We start from the raw sequence: 26,163 nt of genomic DNA on the forward strand, positions 1-26,163 counted from the left end.
AATTATAATTTTTCCATCACAATCAATTTGTGATTATTCACTACAGGAGCAGCATGAACCTATATAACGAATTTTCCGAAAATGCGTTTTAAAATGACACCCGCTCAAGCACATTTAATAAAAAAACCGTCAATTTTTTTGGAAAATGGTAAGAATTCAGCTTGATAATTCAATACTCCAGAGGATTAATACTTACCAAATCCATGATACTGTTATATTGACAGTCAATAAAAAAGAAATCGAGTTACATAAATCCATGGCAATCGCACTTTCCCAAAAATTTTGTGCAGAATATCAATTAAACAACGAAATATCGAAAATTCAGATTAACACTGATATTGCATCACAAGATACATATAGAGTATTAGAATCTATACTTCAATATAACATTCAAGAAATCGAATGCAATGAAACTGTTTTAACAGATCTTGCCCATGTTGGAATACAACTGCAGATCAAGGAATTAACTGATTTATACAAAAATAATATTGCAGAAAGATTGAAATTGGATGAAAATACTTGCGTAAAAATGCTTGAATTCTACGTCGGTATTGACGACAAGAAAAAGATACAGGAGTGCATTGACTTTATCTCTTCTCATTTCTACAAAATTGACGAATCTCAGCTTAGTGCAATTGCCAAAAATTTTGGATTCGATATTTTTGAAAAGATACTTGGTAATGAAAAACTCGGCATATTAGATGAAGATTCTTTAGCTAGATTCATCTTTTCTCTTGTTAAAGAAAGTGAATCTTTCAATCCATTGATCGAATACATCAATTTTGAATTTTGCAGCGACGAAATCATTGATTTAATTGATGAGTTAGACGATGGCAATAATTGTTTCAATTATAACAAAGCACTTCGTCATTCATTAAAGAGATCAAAAAATCCAAACAATAACAATAACCATTTTTCATGGTGGAATGAAATTATGAATAAAATCAGAACAAGTAATTTCGAAACAAGCTACAGATTCCTTGATGAACTCACAGAAAAAGGAAGTCAAACAGTTATACCAAAGGCATCAAAAGAAATTCTTGATGAAAAGAAAAACAAATATGGTCAAACAATGCTTAATGAAGCAACTACAAAAGGTAATCTGAAACTTATCAAAGCACTCATTGAATGTGGTGTTAACATTGAAACGAAAGATAGCTATGGATATACCCCACTCATTAACGCGGCAGAAAAAGGTTTCCTTGATATTGTTAAGTATTATCTTTCAATTGGAGCAAATATCGAAGCTAGAAATAACAGCGGAAGCACAGCACTTATTGCAGCAGTATATAATGATCATTTAGATGTTGTTAAATATCTAATCTTTGCAGGAGCTAATATAGAAGCAAGGGATAATGATGGGTACACTTCACTAATTGTTGCATCATTTTGTGACAAAATTGATATCGTTAAATACCTTATTTCTGTTGGAGCTAATAAAGAGGCAAAGAAGAATAATGGGCTAACTTCACTTATTGCTGCAGCTTATAATGGAAATATTGAAGTTGTGGAATATCTTATCAAAGAAGGCGCTAATATTGAAGCAAAAGATAACGAAGGATGGACTCCTCTTATTGCTGCATCGTTTAATGATCATCTTGAAGTTGCACAATGCCTTATCAAAGCTGGAGCTGATAAATTAGCAATGGATAATAATGGTATCACAGCTCTTTCACATGCAAAAGTTAATGTATTGAAATATCTAAAAACTATCTGATCTATTAATAAACTAATTAATCATCTTATAATTAATTTTTCCATAATTATAATGTTCCTATATTAGAAATAGTAGATTTCTTTTATCCACTTTTAAACAGCAATTTTAGCTGCTTTGATTCATTTCAATTCTGAAGTAATATAGAATTAAAACTAGATATTGATATTATTTGGGGTCCAAAATATCAATGCAATTATTTGATGATGTATGTAATGAATGAATATAAATTTCAATGAGATATTAAGTTAAATATGATGTATCTAAAGGTTGTTTTATATTTCTAAAAACAAATTATAATATATTAATGATTAGTAAAGATATGATTAGTTAATTCCATGCAAATAAAAGTTTTTATTATCATTTCAAAAGAATTATATATTTTATCTTGGGTTACCTAATGTATGGGATGTAATAGCTGGAGACGTTTCGAGATTACCAACCTTATTGCAATAATCCTTACGATATGTTGTTTCCCACAATGGAGGCTGTTCTGGATCTTCTATTCCACGAGTCATAACTCTTGTTGATGCACAAAAGTCTAACGTATCATTGTTGAGCATTGGCTTACCTGGTTTGCCGCGATATTTGTCACGATATTCTGTTGCAGCTGTAAAGAACTTTGGATCTGGAGCTTCTGGAAGTGGCATTTCTGGAGGGACCCGACCATTGAATTGTGGCTCATTTAATCCACGGGTTGTTGGCATATGAGCAACATAATGGGCTCTTTGTGTAGATTCTGGTGTTACTGTAGACCCAAATTCGTTGAGATCTTGAACTTGTCTCATGATTGATCGCTTTTGTGTTGCAACTTTATTAACGTCGACATTAACTGTTTCTGATTCATTCATTTGGAAAGTTCTGCCGCCCCAATGAGCGACATCGTGTCTGTATGATGTTGTGCAATATTGGCGCTTTTCATCGATGTTCTCAGGATACCAAACTGTCTTTCCGTCGTACATAACAATGAAAAAATGTTTTTTCAATCAAATTTACAAAAATACGTTATAAAAAAAGAATTTCATTCAAAACAAAGAATGAATCACACATCACAGAACCAACAGATTTGTGCTAATTCTCACAGTGATATTATCAAAGAAAATCAAAAATTATATAGTTATTCACCCAGATTTTGCTAATTCAATGAAATAATGAAATTACTAAAGTTAAGTTCCTATATCTTTATCTAGTTGCATTGAATTTTCATAAAAGCACTCTATATTTCACGAAAATATGCTTAAATAAGAAAAATAATTATGCAAAACTTCAATAAACACTACCAAAATTCTTTTTATATAAGGGTTTCGTTTTGCTAAAATTGTCACTTTTATAGCATATTTGTTTTTGGATGTTTTGCGAAACCAAAAAAAAAAACTATGATATACAATGTGTGTGTAAAGAAAATACTTTATTTACTAGTTAAAAAATCATTTGGTATTGATCAAGTTTTTTTTTCTGGATAAGATATTATATGGATAATTGGATAGAAAATACAATTATATAATCTTGTACCTGGTTTAATTAAGCTAATTGTCATCAGAAACTTGTAATTTTTATGAATTTCAGATTTTCTTTTCATTACTGCTTTTCTTAATAGGTCAAGTTCTTATTTACGTTATAAAGTATGATATTTACAAATATCAAGTTATCATGTTTTTTGAGAAATTATGAGAAACAAACAAAAATGAAAAAGATAGGAATAGCAATGAATAGTGATGTGGATATAGAAAATGTAAGAGATATGAATGCAAAGCAATCAGTATTTAGGATATTGACCATAGATTTCGAAAAAAAATGCTGCATATTGAGCGAAAACTATGATTATATTATAAGGCTGTCATTTAAAGCATAATGAAACTATTCCCTTTTCATTTTAATCGAATAAGATAGTAAAGATTTTTGAATTAGCTAGAAACTGATGAGATGTTTTCACAAATCAGATTTTTAATCTCTATAATGCATAATTCACTCAATATCTCAATTTTGATATTGCGAGATATTTTTGCTGTCGGTTTCGCAATTTTGACACAATAGCAAGAGGGTTCTATAAGCATTATTATCAACGTAGAATCTGAATATCATATCAGAAAATGTCGCAAATCTGACATTTCCCCGACCAAATAGCAAAAATAATTGAATACTTTTCGCAAAAACTTTAAAAATCGATAAAAATATGAAATATAGATATTAAAGAGACTTTTTATATAATATTAAAAAAAAAAAAAAAAAAAAAAAAAAAAAGGAGTGGGGCTTCCAGGCACTTCGTGCCTTCTAGCCCTAAGAATTTTTCCCAAGACCCAAGAGGAGGACCGAACCCCAGCCGACCAGCCGTTGACTTTTTTGTCAAGACTTCATCGTAAATGTTTTGTCAAGACTTCTTCGTAAATGTTTTGTCAAGACTTCTTCGTAAATGTTTTGTCAAGACTTCTTCGTAAATGTTTTGTCATGATTTCATCGTAATGAGCGTAAATGACCAAAAAATAATGTTTATGTTAGAATGTTAGATCTAACACCTTTTCTAACATGTTTTCTAACATCGTAGAAAACTCATGAATTTCATCGTATATGTTTTGTCAAGACTTCTTCGTAAATGTTTTGTCAAGACTTCTTCGTAAATGTTTTGTCAAGACTTCTTCGTAAATGTTTTGTCAAGACTTCTTCGTAAATGTTTTGTCAAGACTTCTTCGTAATGAGCGTAAATGACCCAAAAATATAATTTAGGTGAAGAGGTGAGATGTCACCTCTTTTCTCACCTGTTTTCTCACCTCATGAATTTTCATGATTTCATCGTAAATGTTTTGTCAAGACTTCTTCATCGTAAATGTTTTTAACTTCACTTAAAATGCCACGTAAGCTACGTAAGAATATACGTAAGAGGAAGAGAGCATTGAAACATCCAATAGTAAAACTAACACCACAACAACAGTTGCAACAACAAATTATGAATGACCCCACTATGTTGCAACAAATGTCAAGCAACCCTATGCTTTTAAACCGAGTTATTGGTGCACAAAGTGGAGGTTTAAGAGCGGCACTTTTAGCGAAAATGGCAGGCTATGGTGGAGCTGCAGACGGAACAGCTTATAACCCTCAAAGTCAAATGAATTTGAGTTCACTCAAAAATCAAATAACAGATGTCAAAAAGTCAAACATAGACATACAGAAACAAATAAGTGAAAACGAAAAGAAACTAGAATATGACAGACACACAAAGAAACTCAATGAGTTAAACGTAGAGAAAAAGAAGAAAGAAGAACAACTGAAAGAACTAAGTACAGAGGAATATGCGAAAAAAGTGTCAGAAAAAGCAGCAGAAGTAGCAAAAATGGAACAAGATGTCATAAATTTGAAAAACCATACTACTCAATATAAAGTACTGAAAGATGAAGAAATAAAACAAAAAGCCCTGAAGACATATATGGATAGCGATGAGTATAAAAAAGAAGTTGAAGCAAATGTAAAGGCAGAAAAACTTTTACAGTTGCAAAACCAAACCGTACAGTATGAAAACTTAGCACAAGAAAGTAAAAATAACGACGCAGCCATGCAAAAGGCAATGAAAAGCGCAGAATATATAAAAGCTAATAATGACTGGTTAGATGCCCAAGCCAACGCTAAAGCAGCCCAACTCATAGGGTCAATAAGGACAAAAATACAAGCGGATGAAGACAGTTCAAATGAAGCTTTAACAAATGCTGACTTTAAGAACGCTTTCGAAGCTCTTCATAGTAAGGTGAAACAAGTGAACGACTTCTCATCTGGAAAGAAACTGAAGTCTGAAGGTTTCGACAAAGAGTTAAAAGAAGTAGCACAAAATATGACGAAAATAACAGATGCAGCAACGAGACAGGCAGTTCAAAGTGCCTATGACGCCGTTAGAGCAACTGTTGTGAAAAGTCAAGAAAAAGAGTTACAACAGACCAAAACAGACCTAGTAAATGCTTTCTTAAAAACGAAAAGTCAGGTAGGACATTACGCTGCAGATGGAACATATGTGCCAGCTGGTGGAACTTATATACCACCAAACCCTCCAAGAGAAGCACCTGCACCAGGACTACCTAGAACATTTACATCGTCACATGGACACAGACACAGGCATGCACAACAACCAGCACAACAACCACCTCCACAACCAGCACAACAACCAACACAACAACCAGCACAGCAACCAACAGTTCAAAACCCTGCACAACAACAACCACAAACAGAGCAAGGACATAAAAGAAGTAGAGAACAAGGAAACCAAGAATTCTTAAAAATGCTTAAAGAAGAGTGTGGTTTCCCAGATACTGTTGACTTTAGTGACAGATATAAAGAAGCTATTGGAAAGTTCAAGGATGGAAAATACTGACCCGAACCTATTTAGCTTTATGGCTCAGCACCAAAACGGATATAATCTCAAACCTGGAAAATACAAGCTCGCTAAGGGATATGATTTAATAGCATATCATCCAAATGACATGGATGAATTTACTCCGAGATATTTGATGTCAGAGCTAAATGACAATTCAACTTTCGTCATGAAACGCGTAAAAAAATAGAGACGGAACGAAAGAACAAAAGCTTATGAATGCGGATGACGTAGATAGGGAAATTGTTGAAAACGGTCTCGGAATATATGAAATGCCAGCAGATGAGGTACAAGAAACTCCACAGGAAGAAGTTCAGATACAACCAGACATGGAAGAAATAGTTCAGCAACAACAGCTAGAAGAGCCTGAAGGAAACGAACAAGTCCTTCCTTTGGAAACTAACTTCACAGAACTAGATGAAGATTTGGAACAGCCGAAAAATCTTGACCCTCAACAAGAGTATGCGGAGAATATGGAATATTTCCAAGAGTCTAAAAAAAAATTCGGCTGACATAGTAGAAGAATATCGAAAAATGTTTGCCGACATACAAAAGACTCCAACATCAGATGAAAATATCCAGCATAGAATGGAAGAACTGAAAAAAATGTACACAAATACAACAACCTTTTTACTTACGAGCATTTAACGTTCAATCTTCGGATGAACTCGGTGAAAATAAAAGGTTAAATTTCAAGAAAACATATAGAAATGAAACATTGTTTAAAGTTCATTCAGAACCTAACCAAGATGGAAACAAACCTACTTTTGTTTCTGCAGACGATGGAACTACAATGAGATGGGGTCATAAAGCTAATCCGGATAGGTGGTTCATAAACTTACAACCACAATTCCAAGAAGTTGTAGACGCAATGGAAGTCAATGGTGAACAAGATATAGCTGGTATTTTAAGCGCGGCTTTAATGCCATTGAAAGATATGAAACATGCAGATATTTTGGACCAGTATGAAATGAACATGGCTGATGGAAATATAACACCTGACGTTCTAGAACATTTATCTCAAAGAACTACACAGAACCATAGAGATGGTATATTTGGTGAAGAGTTTAGAAAGAAAGTTAGGGAGGGAGAAGGAAGAGAACCTATTGTACATGACCTTGCAAACGAAAGTTTGCAAAATGTCATAAAAACTTACTTTGCAGACAATGAAATGAGAAGGGATGAATATTTAAGAAAACTCAAATGGACAGTACCAAATGAAATGTTAGTATTGAAAAACATGTTCCTTGACAAAATAAAACCAACTACAGAAATAAACGACGCAAGACTGAAAGATTGGGTAAAAGCTTTCCCATTCACAAAAGATATAGTTGGTAACATGGAAAGAAAACCAGAATGGCTACAAAAACATATATTTGGAAACGAGCATATTCCATATGGACAGGCACTGTTTGAAGAGCTTGAACCGGAAACTCAGGAAAGAGTCATGCAAACAATACGCGAAGACTCAAATACAGACTATGACAAACTCTTTCTAGGATATAGGTTACCTGAGATGGGCGACCAGAGCCAAAAAGGCAAAAAGGACATGGGAAATTTGCAACATACTAGATGAACATAATGCAAAGATGCAACAACTTCAAGCAGAGGGCAATGAAGGAAAAAGAAGAGTTAAAAACTCAGTCAGGAAGAAAGTAAAGCTTGGTCCACGTGGTTATTATGACATATAAATCCAACTATTCTATATTTTTACTCATATGAAATGTACGCCGCTCAGAATATAACGCCAACAGTTTTGGATGCTATGAATGGAAATGTTTCCGAATGGTATAACGAATGCGACAATGCCATTAGAAGGTCAGAAATAGTTCCTGGAACTTACGAATATACAACTGCTGTTTCTTATGGAAACGTAGGTGAGTTTGGAGAAGGTTCTTCAACAACAGTAGATATTGCTTGCGACAGGTTCATATAATTTCTATTGACAACTCTTTCTTATACGTGGAACAAGACATTGAAATAAAAACCTTCTGCCAAGTTGTCTGACAAGAAAGGTTGCAATGGAATTTTCTATGTCGGATACCCAATATGCTCCAGAAGTTTTCATGGGATATAAGATATATTCTAACTCTTGACTTAGTTCAAACAGTAACATGGGCAAACTATGAATGGTTCGCTTTGAGAAACTCAGTACAACCACAAGCTAGAGAACAAACAGACCAGTATGCCACCATTGAAAAATAAGAAGACTTGACCCTAACGTTCCAGGAGTTTATGTTAACCTTTCTGGACAAACTGCAGCAGCAGTAACCAAAGTAAAACTGAAACTTAGAGTTCCTTTGTCATCTTTCCTCATCTTCAGGTTTTTTAAGATACTTGCCAAAACTGGGCAGGAAAAATTTCTATCGAACTTACTCCAAGCAAAAAATAACTTAGTCATTGCACCACGCAAGACCCATTCACTCTTACAGACGTAGTGGGAACAAATAAACGTCATTCGCCGACTTTGCAAAAACAAAGTTGACTTAGACTTTGGTTTCTCAAACCTCAACACTGAAGTAAACTATTATTTCAATGCTGCTGGAGATGCTTTGGGACCCAGTTAAGTTCACATGCGAAAAAATTTGAATGCAAGAGAATAGAAAGCAGGACTTGCAGTCTATCATGTTGGACCCAGATATTTCAAATGCTTTAGCTGCCAAATATATTGCAGTTCCACTTATGTTCCCTATACACCAAATATCTGTCAAAGACTTTGCAGGTGAAGTTGGAAACCAAAGTGCTGACCCAGGTGCAAGAACAGATATTGCTTTAACAACTGCAATGAAACATGCAGATACTATGTTTGTACTGTTCAGACGAACTATAAATGACTATTCTTGCTTCTACAACCCTGGTATTAAATACCATATAAACATAGATGGCAAATACTATCCAAGAGAAGAATATTCTACAGTTGAGGATATGAGGTCATACAACTTGACATTAGATGCTATGAACTTTAACAACAACTTCACAACAACCATTAACCCTGAAATGCAAAGTTCTATTATGCCATATGTGAAAGTATGGACTCATACAGGAGGTCAAAAAAACTCAATATACAAATGGAGACCGTTCAAACTTTGGCTTGGCATTCCATTTGCTGACTCAGAAGACTTTATGGGTGGTATTTCAACTGTTGGTACTGTACAAATACAATATACTGGTGACAGAGACGGTCCAGATGAACTGAGAGCAAAGAAGTTTACAAAACCAATAGCACTTTTCACGGAAGATGCTCTTTTGAAGATTCGTTCGATGAAACCTGCTGGGGCTCCCTCAGATTGGCATAACGACAGCTTCCATCGAGCAGATTTTGCAGCAGGTCAGTAAGTTGTTCTTGAACTGACTTCTCTCCGTCAAATATTGACAGTACGCCAGTTTGACATAAAATTGTAAGATAAAACTTTCCTTTAGAAATATCGGTCAGTTTTGTTGTTATATTTTTGTCTGCTTCAAGAACTTTCACCATCTCGGTACTTACCAACTTTCTTTGCTTTATGAAAATATTTTGGTTCAGCAAAGACTGCTATTCTATAACATTTTCCATTGTTTGTGTAAAGAACTACTCTGTCAATGAAACTTGTATTGTTTGTGTGTGTAAACTTTGTTTTGCTTCAATTCGAAGAGATACTCAAATACGTCCATCTTTTTATTCTAAGTAAAATGTCATTTCCGAAAAATAGAAGCGTGAGTGTTTCAAAAGGTTTAATGGCGGTGTGGCAGATGTGAAGTTAAATTCACCAACTCAAAACAAACAGTCAAAGTGTTGTTGTCAATGTCAAAGAAAGAGATGTTGAAGTGGGGAAACCATACGAAGACCAAGATGGTATAACAATAGTTCCTGTAAAAAGAACCAACATATCCTGAAGTTTAGCAGAGACTTAAGTTCTGTTGCAGATATTCGAAACGACTACCAACAACTGAAAGACAAACTTCAAACTCAGGAGAAGATTTGTCAAGCTTTAGGTATAATGTTAAACTTGGTCGAACACAACCCTGTAAAAGTGAACTCATATGTCATTGCACCTCATGAAGTTTTGAAAGAAAACTATTGAAACTTTTGACAGAGGCAGACGATATAAACATCAAAGAAATAGAACCCGACATTTAGTTGCTGTGGTGTTTCATATAATGTCATTGACAAGATATACGTTATGAAAGGAGGTGAAACGTTGAACTTAAAGTATAGTTTCCCAGACGTCATAAAAATATTTGACGACCACAACATTTCAAAATTTATTTGCTAAGTAAATGGCAGAAGATATAATGGTTTATACTATTACGACTAAAAACCCTGAGTCATATAATTCTATAACAACAAACTTACAAAGTCCTCAAGGACGATATTGTAAACTAACCTTAAACACAATGACGACTAAAGCTTGTTTTGCTCTTTTGACACCAGAAGATTTTATTGTTGTGAATGGTAAAAAATACTCCTTTGAAGATACTTACTCAGATATACCACCAACAGGTTTTGTTTGACTTATTTAATACTTTAAGGACGGATGTAACATGTGCTGCAACTAGAGCAGGTTTCATTATGTTTGGATGTCCGACTGAGTTTACTATAAACGATATGAGCTATAATACAAAACTTATATCTGGTTTTTACTACCAACAGTTTCCTATAACAGGAAAAGGTGTCATACAAGGAATGTCTATTCCATGACATTAAGCACACCAATCTTATATATTGTTTCAAACTTAGGTTCAAAGTGTTATTCGAATGTCGACAGAAACTATTATGACCAAAAGATACTTATGCGTATAAACAATACTTTCTCTGCTGGTTTGCCTATTGTTCATTCGAATGCAGAATTTTCAACCTTAGTGAACTCAAACACTTTGGCAAGTATAACGTTGACATTAGTTGACGCAAACTTGTTCCTGTAAAACTTTTATGTCCTATGTATTTGTCAATGACGGCAGAAAGTTTCGAATTGGAAGATGCAACCGGTGAAAGTATTGTATTACAAGAAACAACTTCAACAACAAATAGCTCAAGAACAACAAATGCAACAAATGCAACAACAAAGTCAAGAATAAAAAAAATATTTTTTTTTATTTTTATAAAAATGTACAGAATAGATGTTTCAGATTTTTATGACTTCCAAGCATTCAGAAATATGTGTCCATTTCGAGACTATAACAAAGCAGTCGAGAATTTGAAACGTTTAGTCATTTATGTTGACTCTGCCCCAGAATGTTATGTCATGAAAGAATGGGATGTTGTCTTTAACAAACCAAGAGCAACAATAGTGTCTGAACAAGAATGTAGACAGAAACTTAAGAAAATAAAAGTTGTACAAGTTGGAATGAAGATGTTAGATGCTTGGGATATCTTATTGTCAAAGTTAGAAGATTTTTCAGTTCGAGGTATAAAGTTTTATACACCTTCTCCAAACTTCTATTCTATCTTCACTGGATATAAATACGAACAAGTAGAATGGAAAGAAAATATTATAGAAGCTTGGTTAGACCATGTCAAAGAAATTATATGCAATGGAAACGAAAGAGTCTATGAGTATATCTTATGTTGGTTTGCAAACATCTTACAACATCCAAGTGCTAAAAATGAAACTGCTCTCATTATAATTGGAAAACAAGGAACTGGTAAGAACACTTTCTTTACAGATATTTTGTGCAAACTGTTAGAAGGTTATTCGAATCCGAATATGACAAACTTAGAAAACATCTGCGGTAAATTTAACTCTTCAATAGAGAATATGAAACTTATAGTATGTAACGAACTTCAAAGTATAGATACAACAAAAGTTTTGAACTCAGATGCTTTGAAGAGTCTTATAACAGACAAAGTTGGAGTTGTTGAAAGAAAGTATAAAGACCAAAGAGTTTGTGAAAATGTTGCAAACTTCATTATGGTTTCAAACAATGCTGTTCCGATGAAGTTAGAAAGTTCTGACAGAAGATATGTAGTTATCAGAACGTCAGATTCTCATATGCAAGATACAGAATATTTTGACGACTTAGCAGAAACTTTGACATCTGACTTTTACAACCACTTGTTCTCATACTTTATGACATTAGATATTTCTAAGTTCAATCCAAGACAAATTCCACATACCGAAGAGAGACAAACATTGTTAGAAGCAAACAAGAGTGTATATGAACTGTTCATAGATGAAACTGACTTTGTGTCATTAGATGAAAGGTCATTGTACGATTCGTATAAACAATATTGTCAAGAATATGGTTATATGGCAGCGTCTAAACGAACATTCTTGGCAAATGTCAAAAATCTTTTAGATGTTCAGAATGGTGTATATACAAAGAAAAATTTTTCTGAGTAAATTTAAAAAAAATATTTTTTTTATCCGATAGAAAAGATGACGAAATTCATCTCAGTAAACAAGTACATGACAGAAGTCAAAGATAAGTTAGCTCCATTCGCATATTTGAATGTTTACTTCTACAATTTTGAAAAGTCTACATTTGACAAAATTTGGAACATTGCACCAGTTAAGTTTGCTGTTGTTAGAAAAAGTGGTGCAACTTTTGAAGACTTATACATTGACGGTATGTTGACAGTCAAAGAAAATTTTGACAGAAAGTTCTCAAAACTCGAAGAAGGTAAAGCATACAAACTTGTTATACCTTATGAACCAAAGAAGACAGACGACTATGAATATTATGAGTCTAAGATAGTTGAAGTTCAAGGTAAATTGGGTAAAAAGATTTTAGAGTCTAAGCCAGTGTTTGCTCCTAAAGAGGAAGAGAACATTGACATTGACCCAGAAATGTTCTAAAAATAAAAGTTTATTTTTACATGTCAAATTTCTTTTTTCTCTGAACTGGTTCAGGTTCTTTCTTTCTCTTCTTCTACTTTCTTTTCTTTCTTTTCTCTCTTCTTCTTCTTCTCTGGTGGAGTTATTCAAATTTGGCGCAACCATATTTATGTAAAAGTTCTTTGTCCTTTAATAGCTCATCTATTCTGTTTTCTATTTCATCTTCAAGAACAGCGCATGTGTCTTCTTTGCATTCTAAGAACTTTTGTTTGGACTTCATCTTTCCAATCGGCGTCATCTCTGTCAACAAGTCTGTCATTGAACAAACTTAAAGACTTCTCTGCTTAATGTTTTATGGTTCTTGTCATATTCCCAGAAACAGAACTTTAGAACAAATTCCCCTTTCTTGTTTACACTATGTAAGATTTTATGGTCGACAGATGTTTTGCTGTCAAAAAGTTTGTCTCGAATATAGATAGCGAAATCGCTAGACATTTTCTAAAAGATAAAAATTTTAATTTTTCTAAAAATATGTTAGAAAAAAAGTTTGCTGACATTGACAAGAAATTTGAGAATGTTTTGAAGAAGAACAAGAGGAAGTTAGAAAATGCTCAGATAAAGCCTATACATGACAAGTTCTTATTTGCTCAGAATGGTATAACAGGTCTAATCGCACCACCTGGGTCGGGCAAGACTTTCACTTATCTTAAAATGGCTGCACAACAACAAGAACTAGATGAGAAGAACCCATTCTATGAGTTAGTAGTCATTTGTAGTACTTCTGGTCAATTTGACCAAACCGTCAATTCGTTCAAAGATATTATAAAAAAGTCTAAGTTAGTATGTATAAAGGATACTGAGTTGTTAGATTGGATAAAGAAGTACCAAAGAAGAGTTTTGAAGTACAATGCTATAAATGAGTATGTCAATTCTAAGTTTAAAGACCCAAATGAGGAAATGCAGAGAATATTAGAGAAGAAACACTTCAGAAACAAACAGAAAGAGATAGAATACATTTCGAAGAAATTGCAATCTTACGATTGGAAGACTTACCCTCACAGATGTCTTCTTATCTTAGATGATTTCGCCTCTCATCCTTTGTTAAAGAACAGAGAACAAGATATGTGTCGAATTCTTAAGAAGCTCAGACACTTTAACATCTCAGTCGTAATATGTGTACAGACAGCAAAGAGTTTAAGTAAGGATGTAAAGAGAATACTTACTGACATTATACTTTTCCCCGGATTGTCCGAAGACGATTTCATGGAACTTATGAAAGAGTCCATGGCAGGTAAGTTTGACAGACATGAACTATGGGAGAAGTATAAAGTCATACAAGACCCTCATACTTCTTTCAGAATTCATATCTACGCAAACAAAGTTCAAATTGTAAAAAGTCAAGCTTGAAAAATCTAAGTGTTTAGTCTTAGTAAGTCTGTTGTGGTGCTGGGGCTGTCGGTTCTTCTGGCTTTGGAAGGCATTCAGGAAGAGGAACGCGAGACATTCGTTTGTGTCCTGTCGGAAGGAAGAACTTTTCCAGTTGTCGGGAAAAATTTTTCCAGTTGTCGGGAAATTTTTTTCCAGTTGTCGGGAAAAATTTTTCCAGTTGTCGGGAAAAAAGTTCTCAATTTTCGAAAATTTGAATGGTTTACGGACGGACAACTGGAAAATTTTTTCCAGTTGTCGGGAAATTTTTTTCCAGTTGTCGGGAAATTTTTTTCTTGTCGGAAGGAAGGACTCGGAATGCCAGAAGGATTTGACGAGACAATTTACCTTATAGAGCTACCTGAGCCATCTGAAGTCAAGCTTGAAAAATAAATGGTTCATCTACTCTACTTGTTTGAAGTTGTCAAAATACTCTGTTATTTTTTCCTTTAACAATGGCAAATCTTCTTTGAATGTAAGTATTGTACAACCTTTCATATCATAGTGAGTTTGAGGTAACGTATCTTGAACTATTTGTTTCACATCTTCATTCGGTGTCATTGAAATCGGTAAGTTTTCGCGATAGAACCAATTTCTGTCAGATTTGTAAATCTTAGCAAGGTCGTAAAAGCTTTTGTTGTTTCTTCTGACTAAATGCAACATAACCATATCTCTGTCTTCTTCATTTTCCATCTCTTCAGTATAAATCATATACTTATAGTTCTTTTCCTTTCCTTTTGGTACCGAAGTGGTATTCTTTTCTGAAGGCTTTTGTCTTTTGCTTCAATGACTTCATCTTTTGCTTGAAGTTTCTTTTCCATCTCTTCACGTTCTTGTCTATGAATTTCATCTAACATCATGAAAATATAACAAGCATAGCGAGGTGACGCCCACATTGCAACAGCATTTACAAGAAGTCTATGTACATACCAACCTCTCAAACCAGGAGCCAAATTCTTGCGATTTTCGTACGGAATCTCTACCCTCGGTTTTCCGAGAGGGTAGCAAACATATGAGGAAATTCTTTCTAAAAGTTTCTTTTGTCTGTTGGTTTTCAAACCAATGGTATGCTTGCTTTTAGAACGAAGAGCATTCAAAATACTTTGCATTTGGTAACATGTCATCTTTGACCGAACGAATGAGACGTAACTGTTTGTTATACTGAACCCACTCGTATTCTTCACTTATAGCTTCATTGAACGATAGCAGTTGTTGTGTTCTCTGTTGTTGACATATCTGTCTTTATATTCCGGATAAAAAAATAAAAAAAAATAAAATTAGCGTTATTTTCTGACTTTCACAAAAGACCAAAAATAAACGCTTTACATGTATTTTTCAGCAACTTCGTCAAATAATTTTATAGCTTTATCTATCTCATCTACTTCAAACGTTTCTTTACCTTTTATGGGAGCACCATATATTTTCTCAAACTTTTCAAGTAGTTCTGTTTCAGCAGCTCTCATATCGTTAACGAACACAACCTTAACTCTATTGACTGTACTGTCATATCTTTGAGTTATATTATATGTTCTTCCTATCTTATATCTCTTTGTATTGAAGTCCTTCGGTTTCTGAACGATGTAAAGTAAGCCTTCACTGCAACGTTCTGAGTCGAATAAACCATATGTTATGAAGTTATATCCAACAACTGGGTCTAACCATAACAAAACTATTGGTATAAGACTTTTGTCGATGAGATATGCTGTAGTTCCATAGAATCTTACCGATATCATAAGCTCAGGATTTCTTGTCAAAATTTTCTGACTAGAAGCAGTTCTAACCCAGTCGTGGGATGTTTTCTTTCCAAATGGAGATATAATGTCTGACAAAGAATATTTATTGTATTTCTTTGAGTATCTTACGTTTAAATCACCTATTCTAACCAATTTAGTGTTATTGTCTATCTTTTTAACTGTTTCAAACTCAGTGTTTGTCATTTCCTGTTCTTACATACAAAATAAAAAAAAATATTTTAAAAAAACTAGCTTTATTTTTTCTATCTTAAGGAAATTCATGATTTTCATAGAGTTTTAGGCGACCAGGATTTCTTACCTACTCGCTGTTCTTCATGATTTTCATAGAGTTTTGGCGAGTAAGATTTTCTATCTTGTATAAAAGATATGATTTCAGGGATTTTTTTGACGAAGTGCAAAAGTTCTCTTCGTAAAAAAATAACAGTTATATAATGAAATTTGGTCATTTTTTCAATAAAAATAATGTTTATGTTAGAATGTTAGATCTAACATGTTTTCTAACATGTTTTCTAACATGGTCTAAAACATACAAAACTCATGAAATTTCATACGGAATTCAGCAAAAATAATGTTTATGTTAGAATGTTAGATCTAACATGTTTTCTAACATGTTTTCTAACATAACTATTTACAAGCGTTTTACATGGTATATGTTGCGATGGTTCATGACTTTAAACAGTTTTGTAGCTTCTATTTCTTCTTTTAGTACATCGAATGTTTTAACTATGCCGAAGGTTTCTTTATACTTCTTCTTGACGTCAGATAATAGGAAATCGTCAGCTGTTGGATAGTTTTTGTTTAGAAATGTCAACATGTCCATTTTATCTTCTGCTGGTTTCTCTGCTTCTTTCTTTAAATCTGCATAGTCGTTTCGCATACGTTCTATCTCTTTGACGGAGTAGTTATATTTCCTCATTGCTGCTTTACATTTTGAACATTGCGGATTCATTTTTGCGTTATATTCTGAAACCTTACCTGCTAAAACAACTAAGGCGTCAATGGTTTTCTTCATCTCGAACATAGCGGGTCTTATTTGTTCGTTCCATACCTTACCCCTACTATCTTTATCTCTTATTTCCCAAACACATTTTGCAACTAATGAAACAAAGTTGTCGTAGGTCTTAAATTCTTCGGATTTGTAAAGGTCAGAGATGTTCTTATATACCATGTCGCAATCTTTGTCCATAACCTTATGGTTGCAATGAAAACCAAGGAATTCATAATTTACCTTTCGTATGAACTTCTTTATTTCTACTGAGTCAGTTGCTTTGACTTCTATTTCGTCAAATTCGGGAATGGTTAGTTTTTGTTGTTGGATTTCAGGCAATTTGGGTAAATGGTCAATAATGTCCTGCATTTCATAAAGATACTGTTCATTTGTTTCATCTTTCGCACTACAGTCTAAATTACTTGTTAAAAGTTCTTGCTTTATCTTCTGGATTTTTGTTTCGAAAGTATATGAAGAAGGAATGAAGCTTTTCATCTCTACTAACATTGAAGTTGGGTTCATGACTAACGAGTTTGGTGCTGTTGTTGCTAACATGTTCTTACAATAAAAATAAAAAATATTTTTTTAAAAAAACTAACTTTATTTTTTATTTCGGGAAAATTCATGAAAATTCAAGAGGGTAGAAAAGAGGTTAGAAAAGAGGTTAGATATACCCATCTACCCTAAACATTATTTTTGGTGTAAAATTCATGATTTTCGAGAGTTTTAGACCATGTTAGAAAAGAGGTTAGAAAACATGTTAGATCTAACATTCTAACATAAACATTATTTTTGGTGTAAAATTCATGATTTTCGAGAGTTTTAGACCATGTTAGAAAAGAGGTTAGAAAACATGTTAGATCTAACATTCTAACATAAACATTATTTTTGTCGAAAAAAAATGGTTCATTTACTCACAATATTTTTGTACAAAACGACCCCAAACTTTTAACTTCTTTTCTGCAGCTTCTAATGTTATCTTAGCGAGTTCATATTCTCTAAATTCTCTCTTTAAATCTTCTTGTTCCCATTGGTCTAGTTCGTATGGAGAATCTCTATAACCAGAACATATCTCACGTTCATGTTCTATTTGTTTTTCATGCATTTTTCTAACTTCTTCTTCAAACAAAGGTTTTGCATTCTCTACTGTATCTTCAAGTTCTTCTTCATCTAACTTCTCATGAACTTTCTTGTCTATGGAGTCCATAATTTTTCCAACTGCTATACAATATTTTGGAGAAGCCCACATTGCAATATAGTTTACGAGTCTTGGGTCTACATACATTCCTCTAACCTGTTTGATTTCATCAGGAATTCCTGCATGAACCTTGTATAAAAAGCAACCGTCGGAATTCCGGCGGTTGGTATATTCTTCACAAAATGCCGTATAATACTCTTCCCAGGACTTATTTTCCAACAACTTTCTAAAGTCTTTCCTAAACTGCTGACACATATTTGTTACATTTATATAACCATCCTTGTCTCTACGTAAGACTTCAATACCGTTGTAAGTGCCTTTTGTGAATGTTTCGCCATTAGATTTGTTCGTGAACGTTTTTGCTTCGACTGACATTTCTGTTCTTACAATAAAAATAAAAAAATATTTTTTGGTGGGACGTCGGACATTCGTTTATGGCTTAACCGTCGGACCACAACGATAAAAATCTCGACAAAACATATACGATGAAGTCTCAACAAAACATTTACGATGAAGTCTTAACAAAAAATATACGATGAAATCTATTTCCTGTGTTGTTGTCAAAATGTCATGTTGTCACACTTTTTCAAAAAGATGTTAGTTGACCGAGTGACCTGGTCGCCTAAAATATATTTTTTTCTATCTTAAGGAAATTCATGAAAATTCACCTGTTGAATTTTGTATAAAAAGCAACCCGCTGTTTTCCGCGGGTTGGTATATTCTTCACAAAATGCTTGTTTTGAGGTCGAGCCACTTTTGGCTCCACCTCTTTTTTCAACCAAAAACTCATTTTTGTCGAATTCAGCACAAAATTCATGAAAATTCAACAGGTGAGAAAACAGGTGAGAAAACGGGTGAAATCTCACCTCTTCACCTAAACATTATTTTTACTGAATTTAGCAACAAAATGAACGAGGTCAGGATGTATGTTGCTGAATTCATTCATAACACCCTTTGTAAGCTCATAAAATGCTTGTTTTGAGGTCGAGCCACTTTTGGCTCCACCGTATTCTTTCAACCTGAAGCATTTAATATATGTAAAAATATACTGTTTTAAAAAATGTTTTACTTCATGCAATGTTTTACTTCATGCAACGTTTTACTTCATGCAATGTTTAACTATTTCACCATCTTCTTTAACAGCCCAGTACTTTCGCTTGGAGAGGACATGAACTTCGGAAAATACCTTGTCTAGCTTAAAACAGCCCATCTTCTCACCGACTAAACCCAATTCAATGAGTTTGTTATAGCCTTCTTCGTTCGTCATGAGCGCGTCAATGTTCTCATAGTATACCTTCACTTTGGATTTAACCTCTGAGAAAAATTTGTTGTAGTTGTCAAGGACTGCCTTTGCGAACTGAGGATAGGACCAATGTTCGACAATAGGTTTTACTGTGGTTACTAAGCCACCTTGACCTTGAGTGAATTCGTATTTCAAAACAAAAGGGGAGAACCTTTCAACAAAGTTGTCGACCTTCTCATAGTGTTTACTCTTCATCGCTTGAGGTTTCTTAATGGAATATCCCCATGTCGAATTCATAAGCAATTTGAGTGTCATTGCAAGTTTGGGGTTTGAAGCTTTCCTAATATCATACAGTTGTTGTATGACTTTTCCAACTGTATAGTTCCTTCCCGGGAACTCACCATCTTCGTTTGGAATTCCAGTCGGAATATATTGGACAAACCTCATGTACGCAGCGTTAAGGTCGACATAGTATATCTTTTCGTATGAGTCGAACTTGTCGCATCCAATCGGACCAGTTTGTGGAAATTCAAGTGAGTCTCTTATCTTCTGAGAAACTTCTCCTGTTATCTCATAAACATCGTCAAAGCAACCTGTTTCATATAAAATCTTCTGACCTAACTCAGATGCTCTCCAATACAATTTGACGTCAATTGGATGTCTCAATGGAAGTTTGTTTATAGCATCTTGAAGTTCTTGCAACCTCATTGGAAGTTCTTCTGGTTCAGGTTGGTATCCGAACAATCCAACTCCTTTTGGAGCTGTGTACTTCTTTTGTGCTATAACTTTGTCTGGAACAACTTTTGGTCTTACTAACAATGAAAAGTTTGTTTCGTCTTTTGGTACAAAAGTTTCTGTCAGCTTGTCATCTGGAATTGGTTCCAACAAGCCTTTCTCGAAAAGAATGTTTACAGCTCTGACAATGTTGCACTTGCCTTTTCCGAACAATGGGTTTGTAAGACTTTCGTTCAACATGAAGTGGTTGTGGACAATTACAATCTTCAACCATGGTAAGTCTTTGTCAACAACATAGTCGTCATGTGAAGAACCTTTCTCAGTCGGAATGTTGACTCGGATATTCACATTTGCCAACGGTGCAATTTTTGACAATTGACCTCTAAGAATGTACCTTGTCTTCACACATGACTCAAGGTACTTCATCTTCTCTTCTGTAACAAGACCAGAGTTCCTGAGACATGTAAGAATACAAGGTTCATTGACAATTGTTTCAATTGAATTGTAAATTCCATACCTTGTCAAGTCAATGTCAGACTTATTTCTGAACGGGAAGTATCCAGCATGTTGTCTGACTGCTTGAGGGTTGGTACCATTCGAACTTGACACTTGCAATTCCTTCAATTGCATTCAAAATGTCTGAGTCGGAGTCAACCATTTGTTCTCTCTTTGTAGTCTTGAAAGCGTCAAGAAGTTGTGCGGCTGTTTGTTCATTGCCATGCGCATAGTAAATGTGACCATCTAAATCTGTTACGGTTAGTCTGAGATTGTATCCTTTCTTATTTCCGTCTTGAATGGCAGCAAGTACTCCCATGAAGCCTTCTTTGTTCTTTCCTTCGTCAAAGTTTACTGTAAAGGTTCGACCAGATGTAATTTGACTTCTAACTTCACGATACTTTTCATATGCATATCTTGTTCTTTCCATGGGAGCATGTGCGTCTTCACCTTTTCCTTTTTTCCTTCTCAAAGGATGCAATTGTTCGTCATGTTTCCAGTAGAATCTGGCAAAGCCGTCGTGTCCTTCAACTTGAGGTTCACTAACATCGAAAGGCATGTCCATAAGACGTTCTTCTTCTAACCTCTCTAGTCTGTTTGGATAATTTGCACGTGCTGTTTCCAAATCCATTTCGTAGGTCAGACCAGCCAGTTTGTCATAGACTTTTATGGGTCTTCCCTTCCTATATTTAAAATTCTTCGAAACTCTCCAACCATATCTTTGCAACTCTGCTTTTATTCTAGCAGATTTTCTATCCATTCTATACGGGGGCATTTTTATAAAAATAAAAAAATATTTTTTTCTTTACTTAACATAACCACCGGCTGCCATAAGTCTTTGACGCCAACCCATACCAGCTAATGAAGGTTGACTTGGTTTAGTCTGGAGACTAAACTTTGGTTTTGGTTTATCTTCAGTTTTTGGCTCACCTTCTTCTATTGGTTTTTCGTCACTTTTCGGTTCCTCTGACTTTACCTCACTTGCTGGAACAGTTGTGTCGTCAACATCTTCATAAATATCATATGCCATTTGTTTTTGTTTTCCTTTCAACTTTTTGTGTTTGTTGTAAAGTTTAGAATATTTCGACTCTAAGTCAATGAGATGTTCTATAATGAACTGTTGGTCGGTGAAGTAAACTTTTCCATCTGTTGTCTCATAAACTCCTTCAGACTTCAATATTTTATTTGTGAGAGTCTGTTTCTTTTTTGAGATACTAGCCGTTCCATTTCTATGAAAAGTGACTTTGTAGTTAGGGTTTGTATTTCCAGACCTGGCACTTTCTATTATTGAATTTTTCTCTTCATCTGTAAGTTCTTTGACAGGTTTTGACAATGGTTCTGAACTTTTTGTTTGTGGTGTCAAATCTACCGTTTCAACTTCTTCGGTCATTTCATCTCAGTAAAAAATTTTAGTTTGGTTTGTTTTCAACTGGTTGTTGAGGTTTTTTATGTCGGTCTAAAACTTCTTGAGGTATAGGGAGGACTTGACAAACACGTGGTTGTGTAACTGCTGGAAGCCGGCAAATCCATCTTGAGCCCATTTGTCTCAATGCTGTATTGTTCATTTCATCTCAGTAAAAAAATTTACATTCCCCACGTTTGAGGCGGTTGAGGTTGGTTGTTGTTTACCCATTGTTGTGCATGGTATATCCTCTGTTAAAGAATCTTTCACCTTGGTCCATATAGTGTCCTGCTTGGGTTATAGTAGTCATTTGCTTTGTTATAATAGTTTCCTGCTTGTCTTCCTACATTGTCCATCCATCCTTGAACTTTTCCTCTTGTTTCAGGATTTGGAATAAGATTTGCTGCATCTCGTGCTACATCCCAACCTTTCTGTACAGTTTGTATAATAGGTTGTGCTTTCTCTTTCAGTATACCTAATGTACTCAAAATCTTCCTTCCAACTCCAAATACACCTCTGGCTATTGTTCCCACTGCGGGTAAAAATCTAGATGCAACTCCTGCTAACGCGCCAAATAAACCCATTTCTTATAGGATAAAAATGACGAATCCAAACAAGGACCCGTATGTTTCTAAGGCAACAAAGAAAGCACTCATGATAAAAATCTTTAGTTCAACACCAAATGCTTGGTTTATGGATATCTTGGAAAACATTCCGAGGTATAGAGAAGATGGACCACCATACTGGCTAATATTTGTCGGTCAAAACACAAGATACTGTGAAGCCATACCATTACAGTCCAAAAATATTTTAGATATCTTAGCAGCTTTGACAATATTCGTTGACAAATACCATCCAACAAAACTGACATCTGACTGTGAAAGTTCTTTCAAATCAGATGATGTAAAAAACTATCTGCGTTCAAAAAATGTAAACCAATATTTCATTGTCGACCAAAACCATTCTGCTCTTGGTGTCATTGACGGATGTATAAAAATGTTAAGAGACTTAAACCAACCACAAGGTGGTGAGGTAGGTGAGATGTCATATGACGACAAATATAGACACTTCTCCATGGCAAAGATGAGACAAGTTTTAAATATTTACAATAACCGTAAACAAAAAGGTTTGGGAAACCACTCCCCTGAAGAAATGAAAAACAACCCCGACTTAGAGAAAGACTATATATTTAATAGTTTAGTCAAAAGAGACAAACAAGAAAGAATGCCAGGCTTCAAACTTAAGAAAGGTGACAAAGTAAAAATAGAAATACCTAAACGCGACCCATATGAAAATACTATTGACTATGACAACACAATGGGAACTCGACAGGTACTCACATTCGTGTTCGTAAAAATAGAAGAAAGTATCAAGAGAATATTATGAAGTTTTAGGCAAACATGGCAAAATGTACACACTGCAAGCAGAAGATAAACTACTATTGTCAGACCTCGTTTCAAACTTGTCAAAGTTCAAGGTGGTATACTTTCAAAGACAGTTCCTAACAAATATAAGACAACTGCTGACGAATATGCTAAAGAAGTTGAAAATGACGACTAAGCAATTCTATACCATGCGTAAACTGTCATGTAAGGTGGCATGTATTCTTTACTTTGTCCCGTTGTTTGCGTATATTGAAACGAAATGTGTATGGTTTCCTTCTCCCTGAGTGTCACTCCAGTAACAATTTATAGCAAACTTAACGTCGTCTTTAACATCAATTTCCTTTACCTTTTGTCATTCCTGACCAATCCCAATATCTATGCTTATGCCAACCTGCTTGAGATGTACTTAAATCTATGTAGTGACTGTGTGCAGGTAAATTTTCACCTGAAATCGTTTTACTTCCACCTGTTTCCTTTGAAGAGTTTGCACAATACAAAAACCTGTCGACTATTTGTTCCCATGCACCAACACCAAACATTACTTGAGGACCTCTTGCTTCCATAGATGTATAAATAGAACCTACTGGGTTCATTAAATCAAACATATGAGACATTATAGGTTGTCTCTTTTGAACTTAAAATATAGTGCAACTATTTCAGGTTTCTTCTGGTTTGTGTCAGAATATTTTTTATAATATATATCTTATGTTTTCAGGGTAGGTAAAGTCTTGACTATAATATTTATTTCTGTCATCTTCATAATAGTATACTATTCTCGTTTTTTTCTATTGCATTATATCTTTTATATCTATAAAAATCTAAATATAATGTTAGCTTTGTTCATCTACATGTGGTGTTCAACGTCATCTCCATAGTCATAATAGTATGGTGCTGGAGCTGGGTCAGGCAATGTCATATCTGTTCATTTCATAAACTCTTAAATATTTCTTTTGTTCGGTCTCCATAGAAGTTTAAGTAGCAGTTGTTGTCTAATGGAACTTTAACTTGTGTACCATCACTCTTTTATAGCTTACATACATTTCATTGTTATTTTTCGGAATGAGTTTATACCGTGTACCATTTTCTAAGGACTGTACAAACTCCCATCTAAAATATTTGTTTTCTTCATAGACAGAAAAGTCACCAACCATAGTTTCAATATTTTTTGTTCCAACTAAACTTTGGTATATTCATTGACATATGTTTTATCTGCTTTCTTTCAAGGCTAACGTTTAAGTCTGTTATTTCAGAAGATGTATGTGTATGTCCAACGTCACTTTTCCTGTTTAAGGTTTCTTGTAAGTTTGTAATATTTGCAATGGTATGTGTATGTCCAACGTCACTTTTCCTGTTTAAGGTTTCTTGTAAGTTTGTAATATTTGCAATGGTATGTGTATGAGTCTTTTTAGAATATTCTTTGTCAGCTCTTGTCACTTCACTTGACATTTTATTGTCAACATATGTTTTGTCTGCTAGTTCAGGATGAGTATGTTCTTTCGTTGCATATGTTGCATCTGCTCTGTCATGTTCTTCTTGAACTTTTTCAATGACATACTCTTTGTCAGCTTTGTTGTCAACATCTGCTTTCAAAAGAAGTTCTTTTATAGGCTTCTCGTTTAAAGTTCCTTTTGTTGGATTTATACAGACAGTATGGTTCTTGTTGTCTTGAAACAGAAACTCATCTGTCATTGGGTTTAATGTCAGTTTTAAGTTTCCTTCTTTCAATGACTCAGATATCTTAGAATAGTTTGAAAAGTTTGTTGTGTTCTTATTTAGAGCTTGCAAAATGAGTTGTCGGTTGTGTTGTATTTCTCTCATAGACGCTGTTTCTTTCGACATTTTTATTCTAGATAAAATATGCTTCCAATAGAAAAAGAAAATTCAAGAGTTGCTACAACTAAACCATTAGATGAACTTTTTACTAATGTCGGTCAAAAGTTTGAGACAGAGACCGTAAAGCATGAAGGCTATCGTTTTGACTACCCATTAAGATGGCTAAGAGACCCATCTGTCACAAAAGCTATTGGCTTTCGTAGAATGAAGTTTGTGTCTGTAGAAGATAAAAGTTTTCCATTTATTGTAAGGTTTCATATAGATTATATATCTGAAGGGAAACGAAAAATGTGGGAAGAAATTGAGCTAATACAAGTTGACCTTTCATCTTCTCTACAGACTGCGTTAAAAAATATAGAAGATAAAATAAATTCATGTTATGCAAAATATGCTGATGAATATGCAAATACCGAGAGCACACTTTATGTGAGAATTGTATATGACAAACAAAATTCACAAGTGTCATTTCAAATCTACGAAGACAATCCAAAGAAAGACGAACAAATATATACAGAATTCACTGCAATGTCATGGTATTATTTGCAAAGAATGTTAAATCAGAAAGTCGAACTTCCTTTAGCAAATATTTACAGTCGATATGCAAGAGATGAACCATATTTATTTAAAGATGTTTTCGACCCAGCTGCTATTATTGTTCATGCTTCATTTTCTGGCGCCCAAAACTCTTTCTTATGCTTGGCAAATGACTTTTACGAAAAACCTACAAAGTTATACGAACCACCAAGTGGAAGTATTTCAGACTTTCAAGTATGGTTTACAACAGATGGAAGAAAGAGAATAATTCCATTATACCATGCGTTTTACTTAGAACTTAGTTTCATATACAACTACTATCGAACGGTAAAAATATAATTTTTTAATACG

General features: G+C 34.2%; 13 protein-coding genes and 3 pseudogenes across 16 annotated transcripts, besides 1 other annotated feature; 8 read left to right on the forward strand and 8 right to left on the reverse strand.

Moving 5' to 3' along the window:
- Positions 1-47: 47 nt before the first annotated feature.
- TVAGG3_0888510 (protein ubiquitination) lies at positions 48-1,852 on the forward strand (the record flags this gene model as incomplete). The annotated part of the gene is made up of 1 exon (XM_001310888.2): positions 146-1,717. The coding sequence occupies one exon, from the start codon at positions 146-148 to the stop codon at positions 1,715-1,717; it is 1,572 nt and encodes a 523-aa protein (XP_001310889.1).
- Positions 1,853-1,931: 79 nt separating this feature from the next.
- TVAGG3_0888520 (uncharacterized protein) lies at positions 1,932-2,687 on the reverse strand (the record flags this gene model as incomplete). Its single annotated transcript, XM_001310889.2, has 1 exon — positions 2,098-2,676. The coding sequence occupies one exon, from the start codon at positions 2,674-2,676 to the stop codon at positions 2,098-2,100; it is 579 nt and encodes a 192-aa protein (XP_001310890.1).
- Positions 2,688-5,132: 2,445 nt separating this feature from the next.
- Positions 5,133-6,154, forward strand: TVAGG3_0888530 (annotated as a pseudogene). The gene has a single exon. A coding segment is annotated over exon 1 (1,022 nt).
- Positions 6,155-6,936: 782 nt separating this feature from the next.
- On the forward strand, positions 6,937-7,641 carry TVAGG3_0888540 (protein of unknown function, DUF4106 family; the record flags this gene model as incomplete). Its single annotated transcript, XM_051250762.1, has 1 exon — positions 6,937-7,641. The coding sequence occupies one exon, from the start codon at positions 6,937-6,939 to the stop codon at positions 7,639-7,641; it is 705 nt and encodes a 234-aa protein (XP_051086237.1).
- Positions 7,642-7,842: 201 nt separating this feature from the next.
- Positions 7,843-24,852: a mobile genetic element.
- Positions 11,150-12,385, forward strand: TVAGG3_0888560 (uncharacterized protein; the record flags this gene model as incomplete). The annotated part of the gene is made up of 1 exon (XM_051250763.1): positions 11,150-12,385. The coding sequence occupies one exon, from the start codon at positions 11,150-11,152 to the stop codon at positions 12,383-12,385; it is 1,236 nt and encodes a 411-aa protein (XP_051086238.1).
- TVAGG3_0888570 (protein of unknown function, DUF4108 family) lies at positions 12,422-12,752 on the forward strand (the record flags this gene model as incomplete). The annotated part of the gene is made up of 1 exon (XM_051250764.1): positions 12,422-12,752. A coding segment is annotated over one exon (331 nt), but the record flags the coding sequence as incomplete, so codon positions are not given.
- Positions 13,778-14,227, forward strand: TVAGG3_0888580 (protein of unknown function, DUF4106 family; the record flags this gene model as incomplete). Its single annotated transcript, XM_051250765.1, has 1 exon — positions 13,778-14,227. The coding sequence occupies one exon, from the start codon at positions 13,778-13,780 to the stop codon at positions 14,225-14,227; it is 450 nt and encodes a 149-aa protein (XP_051086240.1).
- TVAGG3_0888590 lies at positions 14,648-15,354 on the reverse strand (annotated as a pseudogene). Its single transcript has one exon. A coding segment is annotated over exon 1 (707 nt).
- TVAGG3_0888600 (organellar and viral DNA polymerase type B) lies at positions 16,628-17,020 on the reverse strand (the record flags this gene model as incomplete). The annotated part of the gene is made up of 1 exon (XM_051250766.1): positions 16,628-17,020. The coding sequence occupies one exon, from the start codon at positions 17,018-17,020 to the stop codon at positions 16,628-16,630; it is 393 nt and encodes a 130-aa protein (XP_051086241.1).
- TVAGG3_0888610 (organellar and viral DNA polymerase type B) lies at positions 17,068-17,542 on the reverse strand (the record flags this gene model as incomplete). Its single annotated transcript, XM_051250767.1, has 1 exon — positions 17,068-17,542. A coding segment is annotated over one exon (475 nt), but the record flags the coding sequence as incomplete, so codon positions are not given.
- On the reverse strand, positions 17,898-18,560 carry TVAGG3_0888620 (uncharacterized protein; the record flags this gene model as incomplete). Its single annotated transcript, XM_051250768.1, has 1 exon — positions 17,898-18,560. One exon carries the CDS (start codon positions 18,558-18,560, stop codon positions 17,898-17,900), a length of 663 nt encoding a protein of 220 aa, XP_051086243.1.
- Positions 19,285-19,743, reverse strand: TVAGG3_0888630 (DNA/RNA polymerases family; the record flags this gene model as incomplete). The annotated part of the gene is made up of 1 exon (XM_051250769.1): positions 19,285-19,743. The coding sequence occupies one exon, from the start codon at positions 19,741-19,743 to the stop codon at positions 19,285-19,287; it is 459 nt and encodes a 152-aa protein (XP_051086244.1).
- Positions 20,772-21,289, reverse strand: TVAGG3_0888640 (uncharacterized protein; the record flags this gene model as incomplete). Its single annotated transcript, XM_051250770.1, has 1 exon — positions 20,772-21,289. A coding segment is annotated over one exon (518 nt), but the record flags the coding sequence as incomplete, so codon positions are not given.
- TVAGG3_0888650 (phage tail repeat-like family) lies at positions 21,464-21,688 on the reverse strand (the record flags this gene model as incomplete). Its single annotated transcript, XM_051250771.1, has 1 exon — positions 21,464-21,688. One exon carries the CDS (start codon positions 21,686-21,688, stop codon positions 21,464-21,466), a length of 225 nt encoding a protein of 74 aa, XP_051086246.1.
- Positions 22,661-23,620, forward strand: TVAGG3_0888660 (annotated as a pseudogene). Its single transcript has one exon. A coding segment is annotated over exon 1 (960 nt).
- A 450-nt stretch (positions 24,853-25,302) lies between the features above and the next one.
- On the forward strand, positions 25,303-26,151 carry TVAGG3_0888670 (uncharacterized protein; the record flags this gene model as incomplete). Its single annotated transcript, XM_051250772.1, has 1 exon — positions 25,303-26,151. One exon carries the CDS (start codon positions 25,303-25,305, stop codon positions 26,149-26,151), a length of 849 nt encoding a protein of 282 aa, XP_051086247.1.
- Between the last annotated feature and the right edge of the window lie 12 nt (positions 26,152-26,163).

The sequence above is a fragment of the Trichomonas vaginalis genome, chromosome VI (genome assembly GCF_026262505.1).
Source record: "Trichomonas vaginalis G3 chromosome VI, whole genome shotgun sequence".
In the NCBI taxonomy this organism is placed as follows: domain Eukaryota; phylum Parabasalia; order Trichomonadida; family Trichomonadidae; genus Trichomonas; species Trichomonas vaginalis.